Below are 25912 nucleotides of genomic sequence, written 5' to 3'. Positions count from 1 at the left end.
AATTTCCTTCTTCCAAAGTGCCAAGATAGCTTGCTTCTACGCTAGCTTTACCAAATGCACCAGGAGAGTTTGAATGGACAGACTATGGATCAATATATGCATCGGGGGGAAACAGTGAAGGAGACAACAGCCCCTATTTACAAAGTATGTATAACTGGATCATACAAAAAGAGGGGAATAGGATTTGTTTAGGCTAATGTAATGCTACTCAATCAGTCATAACATCTGAATGGTTTACTCAGGAGTTAACTGTCCAGCTGTCTGTGACAAAGGTGAAATATGACAAAGGTTCTATGAAAACAGAGCTCTCTGCACAGTTTGTCTCTGTGACCATTTCATCTGAAAGAGGCAGAAATAGATAAAGCATTCTTATGGCCATAGCAACACACATGGCTTTACACAGTGTTCTTTATGGGGCTGCCACTGAAAACTACTTGGAAGCTTCAACTGGTCCAGAATGCACTGGCATAGGCAGTGGTAGGTTTGCCTCAGCATGTAATGTGTCACTCCTGTTTAGCAAGCTGCACTAGTTCCCACTCAGCTTCCGGGGGCAATTCAAGGTGCTGGTTATGATCTATAAAGCCCTACATGGCAGAGGGCCCAGTTACTTAAGGGACTGCCTGTCTCTCATGATTTTTGCCCAGCTGATATGAGCCAACGGAGAGGACATGCTCCGGATCTCATTGCTTAAGCAGTATCATCTTGGGGGGCCCAGGAAGCATGTCTTCTTTGTCACAGCCCTGCCCTCTGGAATGAGGTTCCCCCTAAGATTTGGATGGCTCCTACCCTGATGGCATTCCAGAAGGCCTTAAAGATCTGGCTGTTCTCCCAGGCCTTGATGTAGGGTGGATGGAACCCCTTGTCAGACATGTTTGTGTAATTGTTGGTGTTAATTGGCCAGATTTTCCATCTTGTTCATTTATTTCATTGTACTTATCTTGTTATTTTATATTGTGAGCCAACCAGAGTCAATATGGATTTGAACAGTGCCAAAATCAAATTAAATAAATTAGTAATAAACAAACAAAAAGAGATGGCTGGAACGTTCACATTTTCTTGTCGGCTTCTGTTAGTTATTCTGACCATGACAGTAAAAAAGGATAGACTAGAGAGGGCTTAGATCTGATCACACCTGGCTGTTCTTAACTTCTTCTTAGACCCTTGCTATAATAGGCTAAATATTTTATTTTCTATAAGCATATATATTTACTTGGCCAGGCAAGCCAAAGGTAAAAACCTGTTTAATGCAAATCTCACCCGGAATTGGTTAACTATCATGCAAAATTATAGCTAAAATGTTTCAAAACATTCTTATATAGATCCAATTTATATGTACAACTATGGAAGTTGAATTACAGCCCATTGTTGTAACATGTGCTATATCAAATCAAGAGGACTGGACAGAATGCATGGGTATTTCTGTATCAGTGCAACCACATCCCAACAAAAGGCTGATGGTGGTGTTATCAGTCAACTTACAATCTATTTAATAGATGGGATTTCAGTTCCAGACATCCAGATGTAAAATAAAATCTGACCATATGGAAGCAGTAAACATATTAGAGGTATCCCCATGAAAAGAGGCTGAGAGAGAATAAGCTTCAGTGAGAATAAGCAGAAGTTCTTTGGGTCCACTGAAATCCCCTATATTGTTCCTTTTAAATAGCTGGTAATGGGTACTGAATTGCAGATGTGGCTAAGGAAAAAAATGAGCATTACTTACACCTAGTTACTTAATATAGCATTGTTATTCAATATAGCAGAGAAGCCATTGTCTTACATTGATTCCTAAATCCTGACGATCATATGATTAGAGAAAAGGGGGAAAAAAGTCTCATAATATGTGATACTATAGGCACAAGATGCAACATGAAAAGACTTGAAGAGAAAGCTATTTTTTCTTGTCACTGCATTGGAATTCCTATGAATTTCGAGCTAAGAAGAGCAAGTATATCCAGATGATATGTGCATAACAATTAAATGTTGCATTTGCTGTGGTTGTAAAAACAAACAAAAAAAATGGTCCCAGTTTTATGCATACCTATCCACATTTTGTTGCTGAACTCTGATAAGGACACATGAATCAGTCTATCTCCAGTTCATGTCACTTTTTACTTCTGTAAAAAGTAAAGTATGAACTTTTATTTTTTTTTCAAATTTCTGAATGGTTTTTTCCCTCAAAGTTTCTACAGATTTCCCTCACTTTATTTGAATTAGCTTTACCCGATTTGTTATTGTGCAGCTGATCATTTTTGTCCAAGAATATGCTTTATGAAAAAGAAATTCACTATTATGCAATTTGTGTCAAAGATCTGGAAGCATGCCAGGGCTTCTTCCCACCAAAACGATTTGAACATTTTCCCACCAAAACCCCTCTCTGCTTGCACTCACAGATTTACCATCTTGTGTGCACCTCTAATTGTACATCCTGTCTCCTGCTTAATTCCACACCTGCAGCACTGTTACTGTTACTGTGGGGTCAAAATGGCCATCAACATCTTGTCCATCCCCCTTACCCAAAAGGAAAAGGAAAAAGACCTAGCATTAGAAACAAAGTTGGGCATAATACATTGTGCTGAAACTTGTCAATGATCCCCAGGGCAAGCTCTTAACCTGTATGAATCTACTCTGTGCAAAATAACAAAGAGTTCAAATAAAATTTGTAGTTTTGTGATGCATTCTACCTCTTTGTCTGTCATGGTAACCACAAACTATGTTAAAAATTCAGCTATAGAAAAGATAGAGAAAATGCTCTAACTGTACATAGAACACATGACAAGGAAGAAAACATGCTCGAGTGCTTAAGAATAAGGTTCTAAAAACTTATGAGTATATTTGTCAATGCATTCGGGGTACAAAAGTGTCTTGATTTATGTAAATTCATTGTATACAAGGTTGTTAGGGAATGTAACCCTAGCATTAAGGAAAGGGAAGCCTGTACATCTAAACCAATTACTTCCTGGAACTATGCACATTTACATATATATTGGTATGCTTAGTTTAGCTGAAAACTTTTTGTATCAGAAGTAGAAAGATCATGTCCCCCAAGCTTCCCTACTATGGTTAAACTGAAATATATAAACGCACATGCAAGTCTCGATTTATTTTGTCTTACTTATTTTTCATGGGAATGATTAATTTTGCATTTAAAAGAATTCTATTACCAGTTTTCTAAATTTAAGATATTAATTATTACCCTAAAGTTTCAGCATTATTTATGAATGAATGACAGTGGAATCAGTTGCAATCAGTTCAAGAGAAACATGACCCATATGACCTTGAACATTCCTAATAGTAAGCCCCACTAAATTCTGTCAAACTAGTTTATAAATACCACCTCCAAAATCTAATCAGCATGTCAGAGAGGCAATAGGATGTTCCTTATTCAACATACATATAATTTGCCATGTAATTGCCATGTTGGATCACAAGGAGTGCATAACTAGATAAAGTAGTTGGTAAGGCCAGCATTTTTGGCAAGAAAATAAATAAATATTCCAGGCTTATGCAAAAATGTGTACTTTTTCACTAATACATGCTATTCTAAGGAATATCATGAGGGTACCTAATCAATCTGTCAGTCAATCGATTCTAATGAAAGGTGCCAACCTACTTGAATTCCCTTCTAGAAGGGAAAGAGCGGAATTCATTCAGAAATACATTCCAGAAGCTTCATTGCTGAATAAGAGTCAGGCAGCTAAACCAAAGCAGTCACTATACAATCACAGCAACTAAAGGAAGTCTTAACTCTGGCATGTGATGTGCGACTCAGGTAGAAGTTTCCTTTGTAGGGCACCCCTCCTGACCATAAGAGACTTGCTCAACTGCTCTCAAGATCTTCCCCTCCCTTTTTTCTATCCCTGCATTTAACCAAGCATCACCAGATGCAACTGTGAGGTCAAAGACAACCAGACTGAATAAAGACAAGCAAGAAGGTTATCTTTATCAAGTAAAGTCTGATTGAACAAGGAGGCATATCTATTATCATTTATTCTAAGCCACTTTTCAAAAGAAACTCTTGAGACAGGAAATTAATAAAGCTTCAATACTCGGCCTGCTCTGCAGGAGTTAAATTCATACTTATTTAACCTTACTTCCAAGATATTAAAAGTTCAAAAGTGTCAACTGAACAAGGACCTAATAAAAAATTGAAATAGTGTTTTTAATATCAAACAGATACAGTACAACTGAATGCTGATATGACTGTCTCCAGATATATTTCCATTATAAAAATGTTCCAGTGGGAGGAAAATTCAGCAGTAAAAACTATAATCATATACAGTGAGTCTAATAAACATACTTTACTGCATGCTGCTACAAGATTAATAATCATTTACATTCCACTGAGAATAAAGTGGCAATGTATACAACAGATCATTTTGACCAGCTAAAATGCCATTTACGCTGCACTTTAACTTTTCCTTCTTTAACTAATTAAGAGCTATGTGCTAAATTAGTTTCCTTTTTTTATATCTAAGCTTCCTATGTGACAAGTCAGGCTGAAAGATTACCCCAAGCTGAAGTTTGGGTCTGAGCCAAGATTTAAATCCCCATCTCATAAGCCAAAGTGTATTATTATATTAATCCTACACAACAATTTCTTCATCCACAGGGCTAAAGAATTAAAAAGGTGAAGGATGGATGGAGGGATGGATGGATGGAATTCTAAGGAAACATTAGTTGGGAGAAAACTATTGCTCTTTGCTTAAAGAACACAATCTTCAATATTAAGGTACTATATTGAGAGAGAGTTTAATATACTTCTTCGATATGTTCTTCTTTCCTAAAGAATGTTCAGGGGTAAAAATCATGAATCCTGCAAACAGTCTCTGAACTATATTATTGGTAAGTTTTGTTGAGCAAGGTGCAATAATTTTGCTGAACACTCAGAGAAACTCTAAGGAATGCAGTACAAGGAAGGAATAAAGTTTACTGCCAATATTTTTGGCTCTGTGATCATGAACCACAATACTGTGACCTTGTATTAGAACTGAGTCTGAACCACAAATTCAGGATCAGTCAGGGGTGTCTGTGTTTTCCTCTTTTCATGTTTGCATAGCTTCATTTCAGTTTGTGCAATCAGATGATTTGATCAGATTCCTGGAGATGCAAAGTTTATTACACATGTACTTGACACTTGACCTCCCTGCTTCTGTGATCTGCCATAACAGAACTCCCTTGTTATGTGGTGCCAGAGGGTTTGGTCCTAGCAGTCCTGAAAGAGGCCATTTTTATGACTTCAAACACAGACACGTACTGTATATACTTAGCTAGCTTTGGGGGTAAGCAATGTAATCCAAAGAACGGAAAAAGAGTAAGAGATAGTAAGCAAAATAAATTAAAGATGTGAAAGAAGAAAAAGGAAAGGAAATATAGCTAAATCTAGACTACTCCAATACTGTTCATTACACAGTTCTCATTACACAGTTCATTACACTGTTCATTACACTTCTCCATAACTTTCTATCCTTGCAAACTATCCTTACTTCTACTATGACCACACACCACTTCATATATTGTCTTTTATTCTTTAAACTTCATCTTTCTCTTTCTCCAAATCTCACCAACTCTATTCAAACTCAGTTTTCTCCATCTTCCCCCTCCTCTTATTCAAATATTTGTTTTGCAGTTGAGTTCTCATTTTCTCAATATGACCAAGCCACTTCAGTATGCTGCTTTCATATTAGTCACCCAGTTTTTGTATTCTATCCATATTCATTTAGTACTCATTCATTCTGGACCCTCCATCTTCTTCTTTTACCACATATACATCTTAAATAATCTACTGCATTCAAGTTATTTGTGTTTCTCCTGACATAAGACTTCTCACTTCCATTTAATAAATAGCACTTTTACTTTCTTTTCTGATTTCTCACCATAGACCACATACTACCCACTACCTATCTACCAGCATCTATGCATCTTGATTTTCCCATCATTAATAGACTTTCTACCAAAGCACAAACAGTACATTCATCTACTTTCTCTAGAATTTTGCCATTTCTGTATACTCCATTTTCCCAGTCAAATACAACTGCCTTGGACTTGTATATATTAATTTTCAGATCCATGTTCATTGCTATGTTATATAATCTCTCTAGCATCCACTACAAATCATTCAGGGTCCTAGCCAGCCATGTGGAATCATCTGCATACAAAACTATATGTACATGGACATCCCCAACCAAAATACTTCTAACACCATCTCAAGCTTTCTTTATACATTTATGCATAAATAAATAAAACCCAAGGGGACATAACATATCCCCATCTTACTCCCATGTTGATCCATTCGCTAAGCATTCCATTTATCACATATGCTGACTTCCATTGTGTATCACTCTTACCATATTCTGTAACCAGCCTTTGACTCCATATTTCTGCAATACATTCCACAAGTCAAGTCTATTGCCTTTATCATACACTTTCTCTGAATGGACAATAGGCTATTATTCTCCTATTAATGTTTTTCTCAATTACTTACTGATGTGCAAAAATCTGGGCAGCACATCTCCTCTGTGGCATAAAGCTGCAATGCACTTCCCATATTTTTCTCACCATATAATCTTTCAGTAAGAATTCTGTCAAATACTTCCCAGACACACTTAACAAACTAATCCCTCTGTAGCATTTGCATTCACTCTTTGCTATCTTTTTATACAAGAGGATGGTAACAGCATTCCTCCAATCATCACACACAGATGCAGTCTTCAAACTCAAGTCGTACAACGTTCCGTTAGCAAACTTCACCCATCTTTTTTTAAATTTCTCCAATTACACCATTTACACCTGCGACCTTGCCAATTTTCAACATTTTCAGAACATTTATTATTTCCTTTTAATCTTTTTTTTCCCTTGGACACTAGTATTCATAGCATTCATTTCAATTCCACTCTTAGACATATCACTAACATACAAATCTCTAAAATATTCCTTTCAGCAATCCTTCACCTCTGTTTCATCCCAAATCATTTCATCACCTTCATTTTTTTATTCTGTTAACTATGAGAGAATTAGCATTCTTCCCCTACTTCCAAAACTTTTAAAAAAAAATTTATAAAAATCAATGAATTTTCTCTGCCTCTTTAATCCTAACCCTTGCTGCTTTTATTGCATGCAACCGTCCTCTTCTCTCTGTGGACACTAAAAACTAGCTTTCTCTCAGCCTCATTTTTGCAACACTCATTCTCATGTGTATTTTTATGATCCACAGCCTTTTTCACTTATTAACATAACCCCACATATTCCTGTGGCACTTTGTAACATAATTCTTTAACCCTTAGCAGTTTCCACATCCTCTTTCCTTATATCTACCTTTGCATCCTTCACTAAATCTTTCATCATAAACGATCAAATCAGTCATGCATTTCAATGTATTCCTTTTCCATGTTTAAAACATTAACCATAAGACTCATGCCTGAACCATGCATTTGAAACAAATAGATCGCTTGGTACTACTTACTGAGGCCAAATATATAACTATCACAATCTATACTGTGTAACTGAAAGCACTTACTCCTAATGGGTGACCTGCACTTAGAACTGGATTAGTAAGGGGGCAGAACCTTATTAATCCAGTTCCAGAACTTTTAAGTATCAATCAATATAATCAAGCATATTTAAAATATATATTTCAAATTGTTTTGCAGCTCTATTGCTTTCATGAGTAGTGCTCAAAGCAGTGAGGAAAGACATGAAAAGAACTTGCCTCAAGCCAATTAGACATTTTTACAAGATTATTAAACTGCTCTGGGGCAGGCAGTTTCAAGAGAAAATAAGGGAGTCAAAGGAGGAAAAGTTATTTTTCTTGTTCTTGTTCTTGGCTTAAATCTGATTATTTAAATTATATTTAGGAACATTAAAAGGAAGTATTACAATATTAGTTTCTCTTTTTTTTCTTTCCAGGTTTTGAGATATATTGTCTCAGTTTTTGTACCAACACACACCCATATTAACTTGTCAATAAGAATACAGAGCAGTATGATTTACTTCTAGCTACCTTATAAAATAAATAAAATAAAATAAAATAAAATAAATATATAGGTAATTCAAATTCACATCATCACCCCAAGACATCTAAAATAAGGATTCTTCATTTCAGGAGAATATTTAAATGTGTATCTTTTGTAAACCCTTGTATATTAAGTCATCTCTCAGCATAATTTTCAAAAAAGATTTGAGTCAGACTGTAAAAATGTCCTGAATGCATTATTACTAACATTAAAATGTTAGCATTATTATTAAAATTTTTGGAAAGGCCCTGATCTATGCCTCATGGACATCTGAAGCTCAGGTTGCTAGGTCACATGAAAGCATCTTCTCTGAGACTAGACTCAAAATCTGGAAGTCTCACCCAAGTAGATCTGCTTTGCTCCCTATAGCTTAACATCCAATATAGTAGTTGTCACTTCTACTCCAGAATACTTTTATGATTCAGTTCTTAAGCATTTATCTTGTTTACTGCTGCTTTGTCTTCTATTATATTGTTTCCATTTCTGAGTCTTTTATTTTTGCTTGTATTACAGCCGCTATGGATACCTTGTTTTTTAATTTTATGTTTTGTTACTGTAAGCCATCTTGAGAACTAACTTCAGTTGGAAAATGAGCTACAAATCACTGTGAAAAAGAATGATAGATGAAGAAAGACAAAGAAAATGAAATAATAATGATAATCTATTGTTTCCAATATACGGTAACTCATTTTTATTATCAATATATTTCTGAGGATGTTTTAAAGTATACCAGATTATGATACTGAGAATGCACTCCTTTTGGTGCACAGGTGTAACATGAGCAAACATGGAACTCTAAATAATTGATTCCATCTGGAAATTCTGGGTTTGATAATCCTAACATATCCAAAAGATGCCAAGTGAAAGATAGTTGATCTACATATATCATAGCATCACAGTTCTTACCAAAATGGCAGCATTGGCAACAGACAATCCCAACATTTAACAAATGAACGGTAGTGATCAAGTAAAATATAAAACGTTACTTAAAATAGTAAATTAAATGGACCAACTTCAACACTTGCTTTGAAATTCACATCTTCATCACATTGTACCATCATCAGAAGAAAATGCATACAATTTTAAACTGAATGGCAGTAAGGACAAAGGCAAACTAAAATGGCAGCATTAAACAGTAGCAAAGCAATAGAATTAGAGAGACTCAAATAGCATCAAAGATGAGCAAATGGCCTTGTTAATAAATTCTCAGAATAAGCAAGTTTTCAATGCTCACAAATACAAAACTTTTTAAGAACTTCCAATTCAGCTCTAATTCTGTTTCTATTGCAATTATCTTTTCAATGGTTCCCTTATGTTGGAATTATCAGGGGTCAAATCAGCATTGTCTCAAAAGCATAAGGGGGTCTTTCTAGCAAACATATCTCTATTGTGCTTGTGGGATGTCACATGGGTCACCTGATTTCCACTTCCTCCTTCTTCTTAGGATTGGGGATTAACAATCTCCATTTTTACCTCTTGGGCACACCTGCAAGCAGTAGGTGCTGCGGAATGAAGCTCTTGTCCCTTTCCTCTCACTTGCACGCAGACATTTCTATTCCACATAGAAATGTGTCTACAAAGAACCAGTGATGAATAAGTGGGTAAATGTGAGTAGATTAATAGGTACCGCTTTGGTGGGCAGGTAATGGCGTTCCGTTTAGTCATGCCAGCCACTTGACCACTGAAGTGTCTATGGACAAATGCCGGCTCTTCGGCTTTGAAATGGAGATAGAGTTGGACACGACTGGACTTAATGTCAAGGAAACCTTTACCTTTACCTTTTACTATGAATCTACTTGTATCCAGATCTACTGAACAAAAGTAAGCTATCTCTATTTTTTCTCTTCATCTAACTACTGTGTGAAGACTGAATTCTTTTTCTGAATGTAATTAAGCTTAATGTGCAAGTTTCTTTTTTGGTTCACGCTTATACTAGAACAAACCAACATGATTTTTTATCAGAGGAATTTGGGAACTGCAAGGTGGAAGATGCCTGGTTAGGGAAAGCTAGTTCACATGTTATACAATGTGGACAGGGAATGACACCAAATGTGTGTGTGTATATGTAGCTGTTCATACATGGTGCACATGATAACAATGGTGATTCTGTTGAAATTTAAAAAGAAAATTTTTAAATTTCAGAACTGCACAGAAGAAAAAATGTTTATTGGTCCAACTTCTTTGCAAAGATCCTTCTTCAGGGACTCTTAGATGTCCAGCATTCAGCTGAGCAATTTTCAAAATGCAATAGATCAATTCTGCACCTTTTTGATTCTGAGTTCTGGGTATGCATGTGAGCATGCTTGAGAGTAAGGGTTAGAGTAGCAAATTTTATAAGTATAACCAAAAGGAAATTTAGTTACAAGGCTAAAGTCTAGCATATGGCTAACTACATCCTACCAGGAAGAAATTCCAAGAGCACGTGCTGCATGTATGTGTGTCTGGGAAGTTTAAGGCCAAAAGAAATTATCAGATTAGCAATCTCCCAAAGAGCAGGCAGAGTAATAAATAACGAGGGGTTAAAATAGGGATTAACTTCCTATCTACACTTTACTGCCTCCTTGTGATTAGCAGGACATGAGATGCTGAAGTGTCAGTGCCATTTGGTTTGGACTTCCAATATTTTAGAGGAGATTAGTACTAAATTCTAGGAAAGAAAATTTTTAAATTTCAAAACTGCGCAGAGGAAAAAATGTTTATTGGTCTAACTTCTTTGCAAAGATCCTTCTTCAGGGACTCTTAGATGTCCAGCATTCAGCTGAGCAATTTTCAAAATGCAATAGATCAATTCTGCACCTTTGAAATTTAATCTCCACTTTACCCCTCATCATTGGCATTTTCACTCCTTTTTTCTGAACCTCAGCCCTATCACTTAACAATATGTATTTTGTACCACAAGAAGTTATTTTTATTTTTCACCTGGTATGATAAACATCAACTGCCACTACATCAGCGTGCATTCATTAGAAATACTAATTATGAAAAAATAACCAGGAAAAATGTTTCCTAATTATTTTACAAAAGAGAAGTCTTGCAAGATCTGATATTTTCCCAAAAAAAGAAAAAAACTTTGGTGGTAATGGGAATTGCTCAACAATCCACAGACCCAAGTTAACTTTGCTATACAATGTTCAGCAACTTAATCCAAATTAAGAGCAACATATTTAATGACTTCACAATACCAGAAAAACTCTGAACATGCTGATATCTGGTCCACATACCCTTAATCTGAGCAGGACACTACCAACAAATTCAGTCCATAAATACCAATTACGTTACATTGTAAGACACCTGCTGCTAACTCTGACTGGCTTGTAAGTCATATTGTACTTAATAAATTATGTGCGTTCACCATTAAATATGAAAAATATAATACTTTTACATGGAAAGTTTTGTAGGTGAAGTATTATTTTAATCCTCTTTTATTATCACAGTCTTATCCTAAAATCTGCCTACAGCTTTTTCGCTAAGTTTAATATGTTCAGAAAAGTTCAATAGCATGTCATCTACTTTCAGAAATATCCACGTGTATAAATCTTCATTTCAACATGCTCTAGGAAAGTAAACAGATTAAAAATAGTCAAATCAAGAACTGAGTAATCAAGTTAATCATCAGATATGTTGGGTCCCCAGAAACAAAACATAGTTGTAATAATCCTAAAACACTGACAAGGTATTGCATTTAGGTGCATTCAGTGGAAGTGTAGCTGGATTTTCTAATACCAAAAAGTAGCATTATTCATTGTGGAATTATATTGCCCAAAGTTGTACTAAGAAATATTAAAACAGCTGTTTTAACATTAATATTTATAAAAAATATAAAATTATACAATATACATCATATATTATAATGTAATATGTACATCATATTAATTTATCCCTTCCTGATGTCCTCAAGCTGGTCTTTAAGCTGGTGACTGAACCCCCTAAATTTACAGTCCTTGAAGGTTTCAACCCTCATACATTTGGGGGTTGGCTCAGGAGCTGGCTCAGGATTTCATGGCTACCATGACAAACAGATAATGCTGGCTGGCAACTAATATCTAGCCTGACACATACATATCCTTGACTGTTGAGGGGCATTCTGTTACTCCTTTGTTAAAAACATATATATTTTCCTGTCACCCTGAAGCTTGTAGCCATGATAACCTTCACAGGGAGGGAAGACCAATTAAGATGACCTTCCCCAACTCCCTTTGGATCCAGTCAGTCTCCAATGGCTGCTTGGGGAGTTTCCAAAAGATCAGGCAGTAGTTCTGCCACATTTCAAGACCTAATAGGGTACCAGCAAGGATGGTAGATTAAATTGTTCCTGAGCAGCTTCCCCTTATGCCCAGATTGAAGGGTCTCCCATGGTTTACAGAGGAACCTACGGTCTTCCAAAAAGTTAAAGACCCAGCTTTTCAAGCAGGCCTTTGGGGATTAATTGCAAAGCCAACAACACCAAACTTAGTTTCATTATATTGTTATATATTTATCTAATGTAATATATACTGTGTGTATGTATATGTATATGTAAATGTAAATGTATGTATGTACATATACATAGTATATATCACCACCTAAAGTCTGATCACAATAAGGCAATGTATAAATTTCTAAAATAAAAATAGAACATGCCAGGAATGAAGAAGCAAAATAGACACCCGATAGTACGGATAGTGAAAAACAAAGGGCAAACATGATTTGATATGGATATGTGTGCACTTTGGGCCTGTATCTTGGCAAAACAGGTGGCAAATCATAATTACTTCTGTGCCCTTATGTATCTGTGAGTGCCATCCAGCAGCCATGTTTAAGGTAATTAATTGGAGAAAGATGGCTGAAAATATCTCACTCAAGATCACTACGACTTATTTGTGGGACATTTTGAGGACAAAATTACTCATAGATGGACTCATTGTGGATTAATACACTGAGTTGACTGGGGCAGCATCTTGAATATTACCTGCAATTCTTTTGAGCCAAGGAAGTGATAAACTCCTCTGCATGAGTTGAGACATTTGCAGGATAGAATCCTGCATCTTAGCTTGTTCAAGTTGCCAAGGAAGGAGCAAGTCCCTAGATTCAAGGAGTCATGAATGCCTCTTTGAGGGAAAGGATTGCACCTCCATCTTGGATGCAGTGATCAGGGCCACAACTAGGGTCTGTGTCACCCAGGGAAAACATGGATTCCCGGCGCCCCCCTAGCATTCATTTTGGCACCCCCCTGAGCGCGGCACCCGGGGCACATACCCCGCTTGCCCCCCCCCCAGTTGTGGCCCTGGCAGTGGTACACTCCTTTCTGAAGAAGTTGATTTCTTCAACTTCTACTTTGGGGGAGGTTGATAAGAAAGCGGTTGGAGTTCATCAAGAAAAGATCCTATAAGAAACAGATTATCTGAATTCTTCCAGTTTGCATTTCAAACCTAGGCATCAGATAGAAATGGCACTGGCCACTCTTGTCAATAACCTTTGATGAAATTTGGATGCAGGGAGTACGGCCCTTGCGCTCTTGCTAGACCTCTCAGTGGCATTCTGTCCCACTTATCATGGTGCCATTCTGGCTCACCTCCAAAGATGGAGGCAGTGTCTTCCTGAGTGGCCAGATTCAAGCTGGTGGTAGTGGAGAATGAGAGGTTGGGTCTTTGGCTTCATAACTGTAGGTGCCCCAGGGCTCAGACTTCTCCCCCACTGTATTTAGCAGCAGCTGAGAGAGATCATTGGTTGGCCTGAGATGAAGTGATGATATCCCATTTTATGTTTGCACCTCTGGTTGAGTAGGAGATGCTGTGGAACTCCAGTGTCTGTTAGATTCTAGATGGGATAAAACAAGCTCACAGCAAGACAGCATGGCTATTTATCCAGAAATCCCCTGGATCCAGTGAAATACCATATTTGGTTCTTAACAGGGTTGGCACTCCCTTAGAAGGAACTGACCTAGGAGCAGAGCTTTCTCCAGGACTCACTTCTCTGACCCACTGCTGCTGAAACAGCAGGTAGATGCTGTAGCCAGGAAAACCTTTGCCTTTCTGTAGGTGCAAATGAAGTGCAAATGGGCCATCCTTAAAGACATTCTGGAAAAAGTGAAGGCCATCCTCTTTTGTCAAGTCTTTGGAGGACAGGTTGAAGCAATGGTGACCCTATCTTTTGTTATTGTTAGAAATTTGAATAATGGTTATTGTTGTTAGCTGCCCTGAGCCTGGTGAATTCCCCTGCTGGTTGGGGAATTCTGGGAGTTGAAGTCCACATATTTTCAAGTTGCCAAGGTTGAGAAACACCGATATAGATAGATGAGAGAGAGAGAGAGAGAGAGACCTGCCTACCAACCTACATATCATGGCAGCATTATAGGCAACATCTTCCTAATATTTCATCACTTAATATTCTAGAATCAACCAATCAATATTTATTTGGTCACAGACCAGCAAGTATTTTAATTTCTGAGAAACCATCAGGGGTTGCTGTCCATATCCCACTCTTAGATACCAAGAGAAGAATTAGACCAGACATGGATGTTTGAAATAAAAACAGCCCATCCAATAAATCTAGCTCTACCTTGTCTCTTATCTTCTATTTCTCACTGAAATCAGATCAGCTTTTGTTCAGCATGCGCCCATTGGCAAAGCCAGTTCCTTCTAGTTTCTCCTAGCCCATAGTTAAGAAACCAGTGAGAAGACCAAGAAAAACATGAGACAGAAATGGGAGAGAAAAAGCTCTCTTCTGCTATGATTTAAATGTAGGAGACAAGTGTTTCTTTTTATTGGGTTAGATATTAAACTTTTCAGTTCTTCAGATTTGATCTCCAAAAGGTTCTTTGGAGCATGCAGGCATGAGGACGTAGTATCTAATTGCAATACCTTAAAGAAGCTGCATATTTTCCCAGGATTACATGATTCCCTACCACAACTGCTGGGCCATACCAATAAAGGGTGTGGTTGCTCTAGGATGTTGCAGACAGGTGCTACATTCATGTTCCCACATGCTACGAAGCACTTTCTGGGGACTGAAGCTGCACAACCCTTGCAGTTATTTTCCTTGGAGATAAAATTTGGAGCCAAATTCCAAAGGAGCGAAGTCAAAGCTAAGTAATTATATTAGATTATGTGAGTTTCCTAGTTCTTTTGAGGTATCCCTGCCCCCCACTCCAACACATATATGTAAGCCTGTGTGAGATGGATATCCCCTCTTTCCTGTAAGGCTTAAGGCAGCTTGCATGGAGATATCCCTTCATTTTATCCCACATCAGTTCAGCCACTCTATGCATCTGATGAAGTGAGCTGTAGCTCACAAAAACTTATGCCTTTTAATAAAATCTGTTGGTTGGAAAAACTGCTATGAGAGTCCTCCTGATTTTGGGTTACCATAGACCATAGATTTAACATGGCTCTCCTCCTACAACGCCTGTAGTGTGTGGCTACCTTTAGAATAGTATATACAGTCCAGCTTCCTTTTCTTAAGCTCTCAGACAAAGAGGTATGTATGTTATATTATGTCATGGCTCAGATTATTTCCACTTCCCACTTGGAGGGCAGTGGGATTTCTCAATTTTTATACAGGGTATATCCTGTTTTCATTTATATTGACCACCAGGAGGTAACAGTACTGTGAAGAAATTCTTTGGAATATACTAAAACATGAAGATCAAGTGGTGTTCATGGTTGTACCATTTAGGATTAAAAGGGCCCATGGAAGTCAGCCTAAATTCCACAGCTGGGAAGGGGAAATGACTGATTCCAAGGCTATTGGGAGCAAGCTATTATGATTTCTTGCAACAAACAATAAATGGCCTTACAGAATCTGCATGTGTCAAATGAGTAATCTTACCTTATAAATAGTGATTTATATGCTGGAAGCATAGGTTTGAGTCGTGTAGTCTTAGTACCACCAATGCATAAGATCCTATTCAAATATAATGGGGCATTAGGACTCACCCCAAGACCCCATTGTGGTGAGCTGGCCTGAGCAGCTCCCTTCGCAAAGTAAATTAGAGCTTCTTTTGCAGACCAAAGGACAAAGTATCATCAGTAAAAGCAACTTCTTTCCCCTTCATATAGTGTGACTATAATCTTGAAATCTCACAAACTGGGAGGGAATCTTCTTTTGCAGCACAACCACTCTAAACTCTCTCCTCTTTGTTAAGTGTGCCATATGGAGCAAGAGACCCATTTAGGGCACATTCTAAAAAATCAATACTTTCTGCCAACTGAGTGTCCCTTTCCCTGGCTTTATATAACCACTAACTTAGATGGCTTTAAAAGACAACTGAATAACTTCACATAGGAGACATCTAACATGTGCTATTATTCTCAAAGATTTAGGAAGCTGGGGATTCATGCCTCCAAATATTAGTTGCAGGGGGACAATGATGAGAAAGGACTATGTCTTCAAGTCATTTGCAAGCACCCCAGAGGCAGCTGGTGGTCTACCATGAGAAACAAAATGCTGGTCTAAGATGCATCTCATTCTGATCCAGGACAGCCTTTGGTCCTTGGCCTGATCCAGCAGGGTTATGTACTTATGTTATATCTGTTTCTTTAAGGACTGAAGTCAAGAATATCTGCTATAGCTGTGCAGTGCTTCAGATTAAAGACAAAAAGGTATTTCACAACTCACAGAAGCACAAATGTAGCATCTCCCTGCAACTGCTTAAAGCAGACTCATGTTTTTCCAGGATCACTATGTCCTCCACAGTTGTTCTATTGTTTAGGACAGGGTTTCCCAAACTGTGAGGTATACTTTCCTTAGGGAGGTACAGACAGAGTCCAGGGGAGGTGTGAAGAACCTTTTAGTTGTACACTGTTACAATAAATCCACCTTTTCCAAAGTTTCATTGTATTGTTTTCATCTTTCATTTGTGTTCATTTTGGTGTTTGCATGTTTAGGGGAGGTGTGTACCTCCCCTAAAAATTACACTAAAGAGAGGTGTGATGGTAAAAGGTTTAGGAACCCATGGCTTAGGATGAAGTTTAACAAAGACTACTAGAGTTCTTAATTGTGATCAGAAACTGGGTAAAGGTTAAAAGAAGAAAGCATTTTGAGAATCTTCCCAAAATGATATAGTAAGCCACAGATACCCTTGTATGAGTATGTGGATACAGCATTAAATAGACAGGGAAGTCTCTATACCATTTCATGAAATGACCAAGAGGGAATAATTTACTGGGTCCTGGAGAAAAGGTAAGATAGCCCTCTGGAAAAAAGCAAGTGGAAACAGCCTTCAAAAAAGAAGGCATGCTCTAAAATCTGTCTAAATGCTTACGAACTCAATAAGGAGACCATTTTTTAAAACACAGTTTAAATGGAAAACTGAGTGTCTAACTTGGGGACTGCACACCAGACGTAAGGAAAATAAACAGTGAACTTTTTCTTTATAGTATAATGATTTGAATTTACTTAAACAATTCGAAGGAAAAGAGGATAATGTTTCAGTTAAAACTTTCTTCAGATAAATCATCTGTGAATGGATTTATCACTCCATCTGCTGGAAATAAATCATGCAGTCCTCAAGGCTGCATAGAAAACTACAGCCATACCCCAGGCATTTCATCAGAAATCTCTATTCTGAACCCCTTAATCTGTACAGCAGTATTTACCTTTACCCTTGGATAAATTTGTTTGATCTTGCAAGTGAAAACACAAATTAATTTGTGCTCACAATGAAACCTATTCTAGAAACTTAAATTGTTAATCTCCTTCTAAATCATTTAATCCAAAGTTTGCTTGCATTAGGTATTGCCAGCACTATACAACAGAAAACACATAAAGGAATTAGCTTGGAATTTCTTCCAAGACAAATTTGAAGATGAAAATTATTTTTCATCTGCCTTTATTAATTAAAAATTGATATTCAGGTACAACATCTAATTAACTGAGCAAAAAGTATACCTGGTCATATCATTTCATTCATTCAAGTGAGAAAAATCAAAATCACATATACCCCAACTAAAACAATATACACTACCCTACACATACTGTATATAATTATTTGCTTTTTACTATCAGATGTATTTGTCTACTGATTTTTAATTGGATTATGTATCCAAAATGGGATTATAAAAATAGGAAGTAAACACCATGTTAGAAAAAATCCAGTTTACAAAGTTATCCTTCACCCCCCTTCCCCAATCCCTTTCTGATGAAACAACTATATGTACGACTGTACCCAAATCTTTTTCAATTGTCTGAAGGGTTCATTGCGGATGTTGTGTTCTGCTATACATCTTCGCACTCTGTCCCTCTTTCCCAATCTGAGCAAGCCCATAGCAAGGTTTCCTTCTCCATGTTTTCTCTTGAGAGTCAGTGAAGGTGGGGGAAGCCTGTCAGACTAAAGACTATTGGCATGATTATTCTCCAATAATAATCCATACACATCCTTTGGCCATTTCATAACTAAAATTAGTGCAAGAGGGTCTCATGACAGTTTCACTTGAATTTAAATGTGTATTCTTTTCCATCAAATAAAGTGAGAATGGTTGTTGCTGGATGATGTTTTAAACTTCCAAGTCTAGCCTGCAGCTCTAGAATTTCCTGCCCTGCCTCATGCAGGGCAGGGTATGCAGTACTCAGCACCCACCCATCCACCCACCTCGAAGACTGTGGATCCCTGAACAGGAGAAGAAAAGTTAACAGATCCCAAGGAGGGTGAGAGTTCGTTGGAGAAAATATGCATAAGGCTTTTGAAAGAGAGCCACATATGGGGCTTTAGGAAAGAAAACCAGCAAACTGTTCAAACAAAGCCCTTGACGGTGCAATACCTGATGTATTGGAAACAGAAGAAGGTGCGTCTGAATATAGAGAAAGTATATTTCCTACACAACTTCCTGGCCTCATCCACTACTTTTTGAATGCATGCCACGCAAGAGTTAAAGGTGCCCCTCAGCCTTAAAAAAGGCGAAGTGTTAGCAAATTGTTTTAACAAAACAAAAAAAGGAAAAATTAAAAGAAAGAAAAAGACAAATCATTGGCTGCTCTCTGATCAGCCATACATATTTCTGCTGATTGTCCAATTGCAGTGGTTCTTGTCATAATACCTACCTTTTTTTGCAGAACATTAATTTTTCTTTCTTTGACTTCTAGCATGTCCTTCATATCTCGAATTTCTCCAGCCAGAGTTCCTTTTTCTTCTGTGAGGTCTTGCAGTTGTTTGGTTTTTTTATTAAGAAAACTTTCTTTTTCTTCTAAACGTAATCTCAAGGCATCCACCTATAATAAAATACGAATATATTAAAATATGGAATAATAAAATATCACAGTAGTAAAGCCATTGAACATATTTTACATATCCAAGAGCTTCACTACACACAGAAATGCAAAAGCAACAACTTTTAATTGTAGATATTCAAACTGGAAAAATGACCAGTGAGATAATTTTGCAAAAAAACTGGAGAAGTGCCACCTTCTAAGCATTCCAAAGACCAAATTTTAACCCATTGTTGACATAGAAAAGCAGAGTATCCTGTAATACCTGATCTATACAGTACCTAGAGAGAATAGGATCACAAATCTATCAACAATAAAAAATGTCCAATTTTGAACTCAATTTAATTATATCTATCTATCTACTGTATCCATCTTGAAAAAATGTACAACATGAAGTTAAAGGATTATTTGAATTATAACAATGCCACATTTCACTAAATAATAACTGTATAAGATGAATTTCATATGCATGGTTAAATGCTTTAGTAACCAAGTCAACCCTTCTAAAACACAGAATGGCACAAAAAACCAGACAAATAAGTCTATTTATATTCATTATATCTTCTTCATTTGGGAGCAGCATGTTGTACAAAGAAAAAAGTCTGTGAAGAAAGCTGATTTATTCTGTTTTCTGTACTGAGTTTTGTAATGCTAAACTTGTTCTGAATAAAAAAAAACACCTTTGCAAATCTATTTTTGCAAATCAATTTGGGACCAATTTGGATGATCTATTCGATCTCAAGATGCATGTTCCTTCCTGTTCCTGAAATGGCTCAGTTCATGTCTATACCCAAGGGAAAAGTTATATACTGAGCTGAATGGAATTTAGACATTTTCTTTTTATTAAAGATCCCTGACAAGGACATCCTCAGCCTCATATGTGAGAATTATTTCTTCATTTTTGTTAAAACAGGGAGAGATTGCACAAAATATAGACTTTAGAAGACAAAAGAATATCATTGATGATTAGGAATCCTTTTATTAAACAAATAAAATTGAAATAAGTAATGATCAAGAAACAAAATGGGTCAGAGTACAAGGGGAAAGTGGGTTTTAAAAAAAACAAGATAAATGTATTCCTCAATAAATTAAAAACATAAACACACTGCCACTGATGGTGGCTAGCCAAATCTTTTCAAAGCCATTGCAAGCCATAATTGATACTTCTTTTTCCTTAAAATTGAAGATGAAATATTCTAAATCAGTCACTCATATCCCTTTTTAAGAATGCCATCAGTGGAAAAAGAAAAAAGAAAAAAAATGCAATTAAAAAATTGAACAAATACATTCCTAAACATTTTGGGGTTTAACTGTTAATCTATAAAACATAAAAGTATTTCATGGTGATTTTTTTTAATTTATTTTTTTTCCTAATCTTCTTTTAAGCCTAACAGAGATTGGCTGAGTTCACAATAATTTATGATTTACTTTAATCATTATTTTGTTAAATAAGTCATACTGGCTTATGTCTTGGTTCACACATAATGGTAAGCCATAACTTGAGGCTAACTAATCACAGTGTTTGGCATCACACAACTGCTAACTCAAAACTAAGCAAGACATAGTCTTAGTGCAATGCATGTTCCCATCTGCTGTTCTCAAGTAATTTCAGGTAATTTGCAGCACAACCTGGTGCAGATCTCATCAATAATAAGCCCAAGGGAACTCAACAGATTTTATTTTGGGTAAGTAAATATAGAATTTCAATTGTAATGGTTAATTTAAAAATGAATATGACGATAAATCAATCTCTAATAAAGTTTGGCATTACTGTTATTGAGGCTTTGAATTGTCCATATTTTTAAAATGTGAGATATAATCTTCATATCTGCAGCAATTTTTAAAACTACTACAGCTTGATCAACCTCGCCATTACAGCCATTGTTACAATACAACTCTTAGATTCTATTTTTATTTATTACTTTTCCTTGTCACATTTTTCTTTCAAAGAGGTAGTAGGAAGAAAAGGCTTTTTTTTTTTACTGGCGTGTTCTCCAAATACAACATAAACTGGAGCTGAAATCTATTTCCTAGCTTGTGTATCTCCACATTTGGCCCAACCTTTACTTACTTAATTTCCCAGATGTAAAGCAATCCAAGACCTGTTGCACAGTTGCCTTCCTAAAGCAATATAAACTAAGAGTAGTCCTGCCACAAAGATATGAAGCAACAAGTAAGATAGTATCACTGGGGAGCAGACTATATGCAGGTTCTTGTGTGTGGTCTAGCGTGTGCAGACATATATTTCCATGTACAAATGAGACGTGGAATGCTAGTTATTCTCTCAGCCTATAATTTCTCTTACAGCTCCATGCAACTGGGGGGAAGGGGGAGAGAGAGAGAAAGAGAAAGAGAAGGAGGGAGAATGGTTTTCCCAGCAGCCAAACCCTCTTTTGGCTGAATTGTATCCAGCCATCTCCAGGAGGGGAATCAGTTATATGCTAAACAAGCATTACATCATTTTTAAATTCATCACTGATGAGGGAAACCTGAAAACTAAAGAACAGCTGAAAATGACATTTTCACTTTTCAAACAAAAGAAAGAAGGTTTTAATAAGATGCTAACATAAAAAAAATCTACCCATCCTTCAGTAAGATGGACAACACAAATTGAATGAAAACTATCACACTTTGGTACTAAAGGTTACAGCACAGCTTGGCCTCAAAAATTAGAGGTATGGGGAAAGGCTTTTAAGTGTGATTACAGAGTAGAGGTGAGTTAGGAATTCAATTCCCATTTAAGCTAATCTAAAAGATCTGGACTAATATGTGGATGACAAATTAATTATTCGGTCTTTCACACCCCCTCAATATCCTGAGTTAGATATACATTGAATTCCCCTTCAATTACATACAGTGCGATACATTTAAAATATGTATCTTGAAGAGGGGAAAAATCCCTGTGTTTTGATAATAGTATGAATATTTAATATGTATTTATGCTTAATTAAGTACAATTTTGGACATGGATTTTTTAAAATATCATCTAGGATATTCATGTGACTTTTAAAATGATTTTATGTTTTTATGATGTCCTATATTTATCATTGGGTTTGAAGTTATTTATTTATTGTTCAGTTGAGTTGGCTTTGCTGGGAGCATGCAATATACAAATGAGCAAAATTCATGCATGTACACAATAATAATGAAGACCAGTAATAGAATAAAGACCAACATTAGTAGATCAGGTCTTGATGTAAGGTGGTCACAAACAGGGGAAGGGGTTGGTTAACCAGACTATAGCTTAGTCTCGGCTATGCTATATGCCAGTCAGACCCAGTGTGGAAGCTTTGTTCAAGGCTGGCACTGTTATGGCTTTGTTCAGGCAGTACTACCAGGAAGCAAAAGATGCAGGACAAACTGAGTTCCTCAAATGGTGCTAGTCTGACCAATCTGACTTTTCCTTCCTTCCTACATTTCTATCCCACCTTTATTCTGTACAACTCAAGGCAGTAAACATAATGTTCCTGCCTCCTATTTTTCCCATCACAACAACAATCCTGTGGGGTGAGTTTGGCTGACTAGTGAGTAAGTGGCCCAAAGTCACCCAACCAGCTTCATGCCTAAGAGAGGGCCAGTACCTCAAGATGCTCTGATTCCCATAATTTTCAACTGTTCGAAACCATAAAAAATGCATCGAGCCTACAGGCCTATGGTGTGGGGTAGCATTCCAGAGCGACAAGCTTGATCATTTTCAGTTCTGGAAGCTGGAAGCGGGGGACTTGAGGGGAGATGTAACCTCAGACAAGCCCTTCCAATTCCAGCTGCCTTCAATGGCAGCTCCCAATGTTAAGAAATTGTGGAAGAGGACAGCAGAGCTTGGATAAGTGCAGGATAGGATCTGCTGGGGATATGCTCCCACATGCTGCAAAAGTTTGGACCAACACAAGAGTTTAATTTGTCTCCGTGACGCTCTCTGAGCTTGGTTGTTTGCTTGCAGATGTTTCATTACCCGACTAGGTAACATCATCAGTGCTAGTGAGTGTGGGGTTTGCTCCCTGGTTATATACAGTGGTTTGCCTTGCCAGTGTTGGTGGGAGTGTAGTTTTCTCCTTGGTAGTCCCTTGATTAGGGTATTGCTTTCTGCTTGATTGTTTGTCTGGTGTTAATCTCTGCTTATCTGGGTGTAGGCTGCTGGAGAGAATGTGTTCTGGTCTTTTTGTTTCTTTCCTAGGTTTTTTTATTGTCCCTTTTGAACAGTATGTAAATGTGGTTTATCTCTATATGTCTATTGATGGCTGATTTGTCTGAATGCCAAGCTTCCAGGAATTCCCTAGCATTTTTTCTTTTGGCTTAGTCTAGGATGCTGTCAGTTTCCCAGTTGAAACTGTGGCTGAGTCTGTCCATGTGTTATGAGATTAAGGAGTTTTCATCATGTCTTCTGACTGCTAATTGGTGTTCATAGATATGCTTTGCTAGTCTTCTGCCTGTCTGTTCTACATAGTGGCTGTCACAATCCTTACACTATATGTTGTAGATGACTCCTGTTTTTTCTTCTTGGGCTACTGGTCTTTTTGTTTATTTAAGATTTGGAGGCTTTAGTCAGTATGTGTGCTACAGTGATGTCGTGTGGTTGTAATTGCTGGTTGTTTCTGAGATATTTTTGATGTATGGTAGTGTTATTGTTTTTATACCTTGTGTTGGTTGCACTATAGTGGATTGAGTTGATAAAATTGAGTGGGTATCCATTTTGCTGTAAGATGCTATATAGATGATCTGTTTTCTTTTTCTGGTGCTCTGGGTTGCTGCAGTGCATTTGTGCTCATCTGAATAATTGTCTTACACAGCTCCTTTTGTGGGAGGTTGGGTTGTTACTTTGGTAATGGAGCACTTGATTATTGTGTGTTGTTTTACAATAGACTTGCACTTCTAATCTGCCGTTGTTTCCTCTGCTGATGTGGATATCCAGGAAGGGTAGTATGTTGTTGTTTTCTTCTTCCCTTGTGAATTTTATTCCTTTGAAGATGTTGTTGATTGTTTCATGTGTCTTCTCTAGTTGTTCCTTTTTTATTATGATGAAGGTTTCATCTACATACCAGATCCATACATGGGAGTGCTATTCTTTCCAGACGCTGCATTACAATCTCTGCTATGAGTCCTGAGATTGGTGATCCCATGGGTTTGTTGCCATGTTTGTCCATCAAATTGAAAGTAGGTGGTGAGGCAGAGGTAAACAAAAGAAATAAAGGAAAACAAAGGAAACTAAGGAAAGGGGTTTTTTTCCCCAACATATTGATATATTGCTACCATGTTTGGGCTTGTCAGAGTTCTTCACCTTGACCTAGGATTAGGGTTTGTTTTTTTTACTATGTCTGCCACTACAGCTCTGGTTCCCCTCTTCCATCCATCCCAGGGCTATTGCAAACACAGTCATACACACATGCAAATACACATAATTTTTGCTCAGAACAAAACTATAGTTCAGAAATCTTCTGCATATCTACCCAGATATAAATATTACCAACGGTGTTTGCTTCCTATACAAATTTTGTACTGTACACCTTTTATCCTTGTGACACTTTATGGAAGCAAAAGTTGGACTTTGAAGAAGCAAGATAGGAACAGTATTGATGCTTTTGAACATTGGTGTTGGAGAAGGCTTCTGAAAGTACTGTGGACAGCCAAGAAAACAAACCAATCGATCATCAAACAGATCAACAGAGAGTTCTCATTTAAGGCACAAATGACCAAGCTCAAATTCTCCTACTTCAGTCACATTATTGTCTCCAGATCTAGATGTCTGGAGAAGCCTTTAATGCTGGAAAATATAGAAGGAAAGAGAAGAAGAGGATGACTAGCAGCAAGGGGGATGGACTCAGTTACAGTAGTGATAGGTGCACTGTTGGAAGACCTGAAAGACCAGGTTAGGGACAGATCATCATGGAGAAAATCTATGTGGTTGCTAAGTCACCACTGACTTGATAACACATAATCAATCATTCCTCATAGACATACTATAGACACTATAACTGTCCTTATTTTATTTCATATTATTTCACTTTTGCACTTAAAAGGCTTTCATTGCTTTAATATTCAGAAAAAAAAGAAAAAGGGAGGGAGGGAGGGAGGGAGGGAGGGAGGGAGGGAGGGAGGGGTATAATAAAATCACATGTATGAAAATAACTGAATTATTTAAAACTCAATTATACATCTCTGACAATATGAAATAACATTGGCAATCTCTCCAATATATTGATAAGAGGACAATTTATATAAGTGGAGAGAGTAAGTACATATCTTCAATCCCAGATATTAAATCTGCTTTCCATCAAAGCAAAACAATCTTTTTGGCCACACCCTGTTATTTTTTCCAGCAATTTCTAACAGTTGACCAGGGAAGAAGGGCAATAGGAGTGAACCCAAGTTTGTCAATCTACAATTTAAAATCACAAGACAACAAAGGCATAGGTTAACACTGTATCCTTTTAAAGAGCACCGTAATAGGTTTTCTTGGCCCTCACATCATTTTAACCAAACATTCAGTTGGAAAAATGAACATATTTCCCTTTCCATGTAATGTGGCAGTCTGGGGGGGGGGGGAAAGCTAATGAATATTTAGTCAGTCAGTTTTGCTGAAAAAAGGAAGAACCATTTCATAAAGACAGGCAAAACACTTGGGAGCTGGATGTGGCTATTTCTAATATGAGGTGAATGTTATAGAACTTGACCTCTTAACATCTGCCACTGAGAACAAAGATGACCCCAGAGGTCAGTGACCC

General features: G+C 37.1%; 1 protein-coding gene across 1 annotated transcript in view; it reads right to left on the bottom strand.

Annotated features, from left to right (window-relative positions):
* Positions 1-25912, bottom strand: part of ERC2 (ELKS/RAB6-interacting/CAST family member 2) — a 630778-nt gene that overhangs the window by 380682 nt on the left and 224184 nt on the right. The window contains exon 6 of the mRNA XM_063296431.1: positions 19029-19196. Within this exon, the coding sequence (XP_063152501.1) occupies positions 19029-19196 (168 nt within the window). The remainder of the gene's footprint in view (positions 1-19028; positions 19197-25912) is intronic.

This window comes from Candoia aspera, chromosome 2, assembly GCF_035149785.1.
Source record: "Candoia aspera isolate rCanAsp1 chromosome 2, rCanAsp1.hap2, whole genome shotgun sequence".
Lineage (NCBI taxonomy): Eukaryota > Metazoa > Chordata > Lepidosauria > Squamata > Boidae > Candoia > Candoia aspera.
Note: the sequence above shows the minus strand (reverse complement) of the source record. Positions and strands in the feature narration are given on the sequence as shown.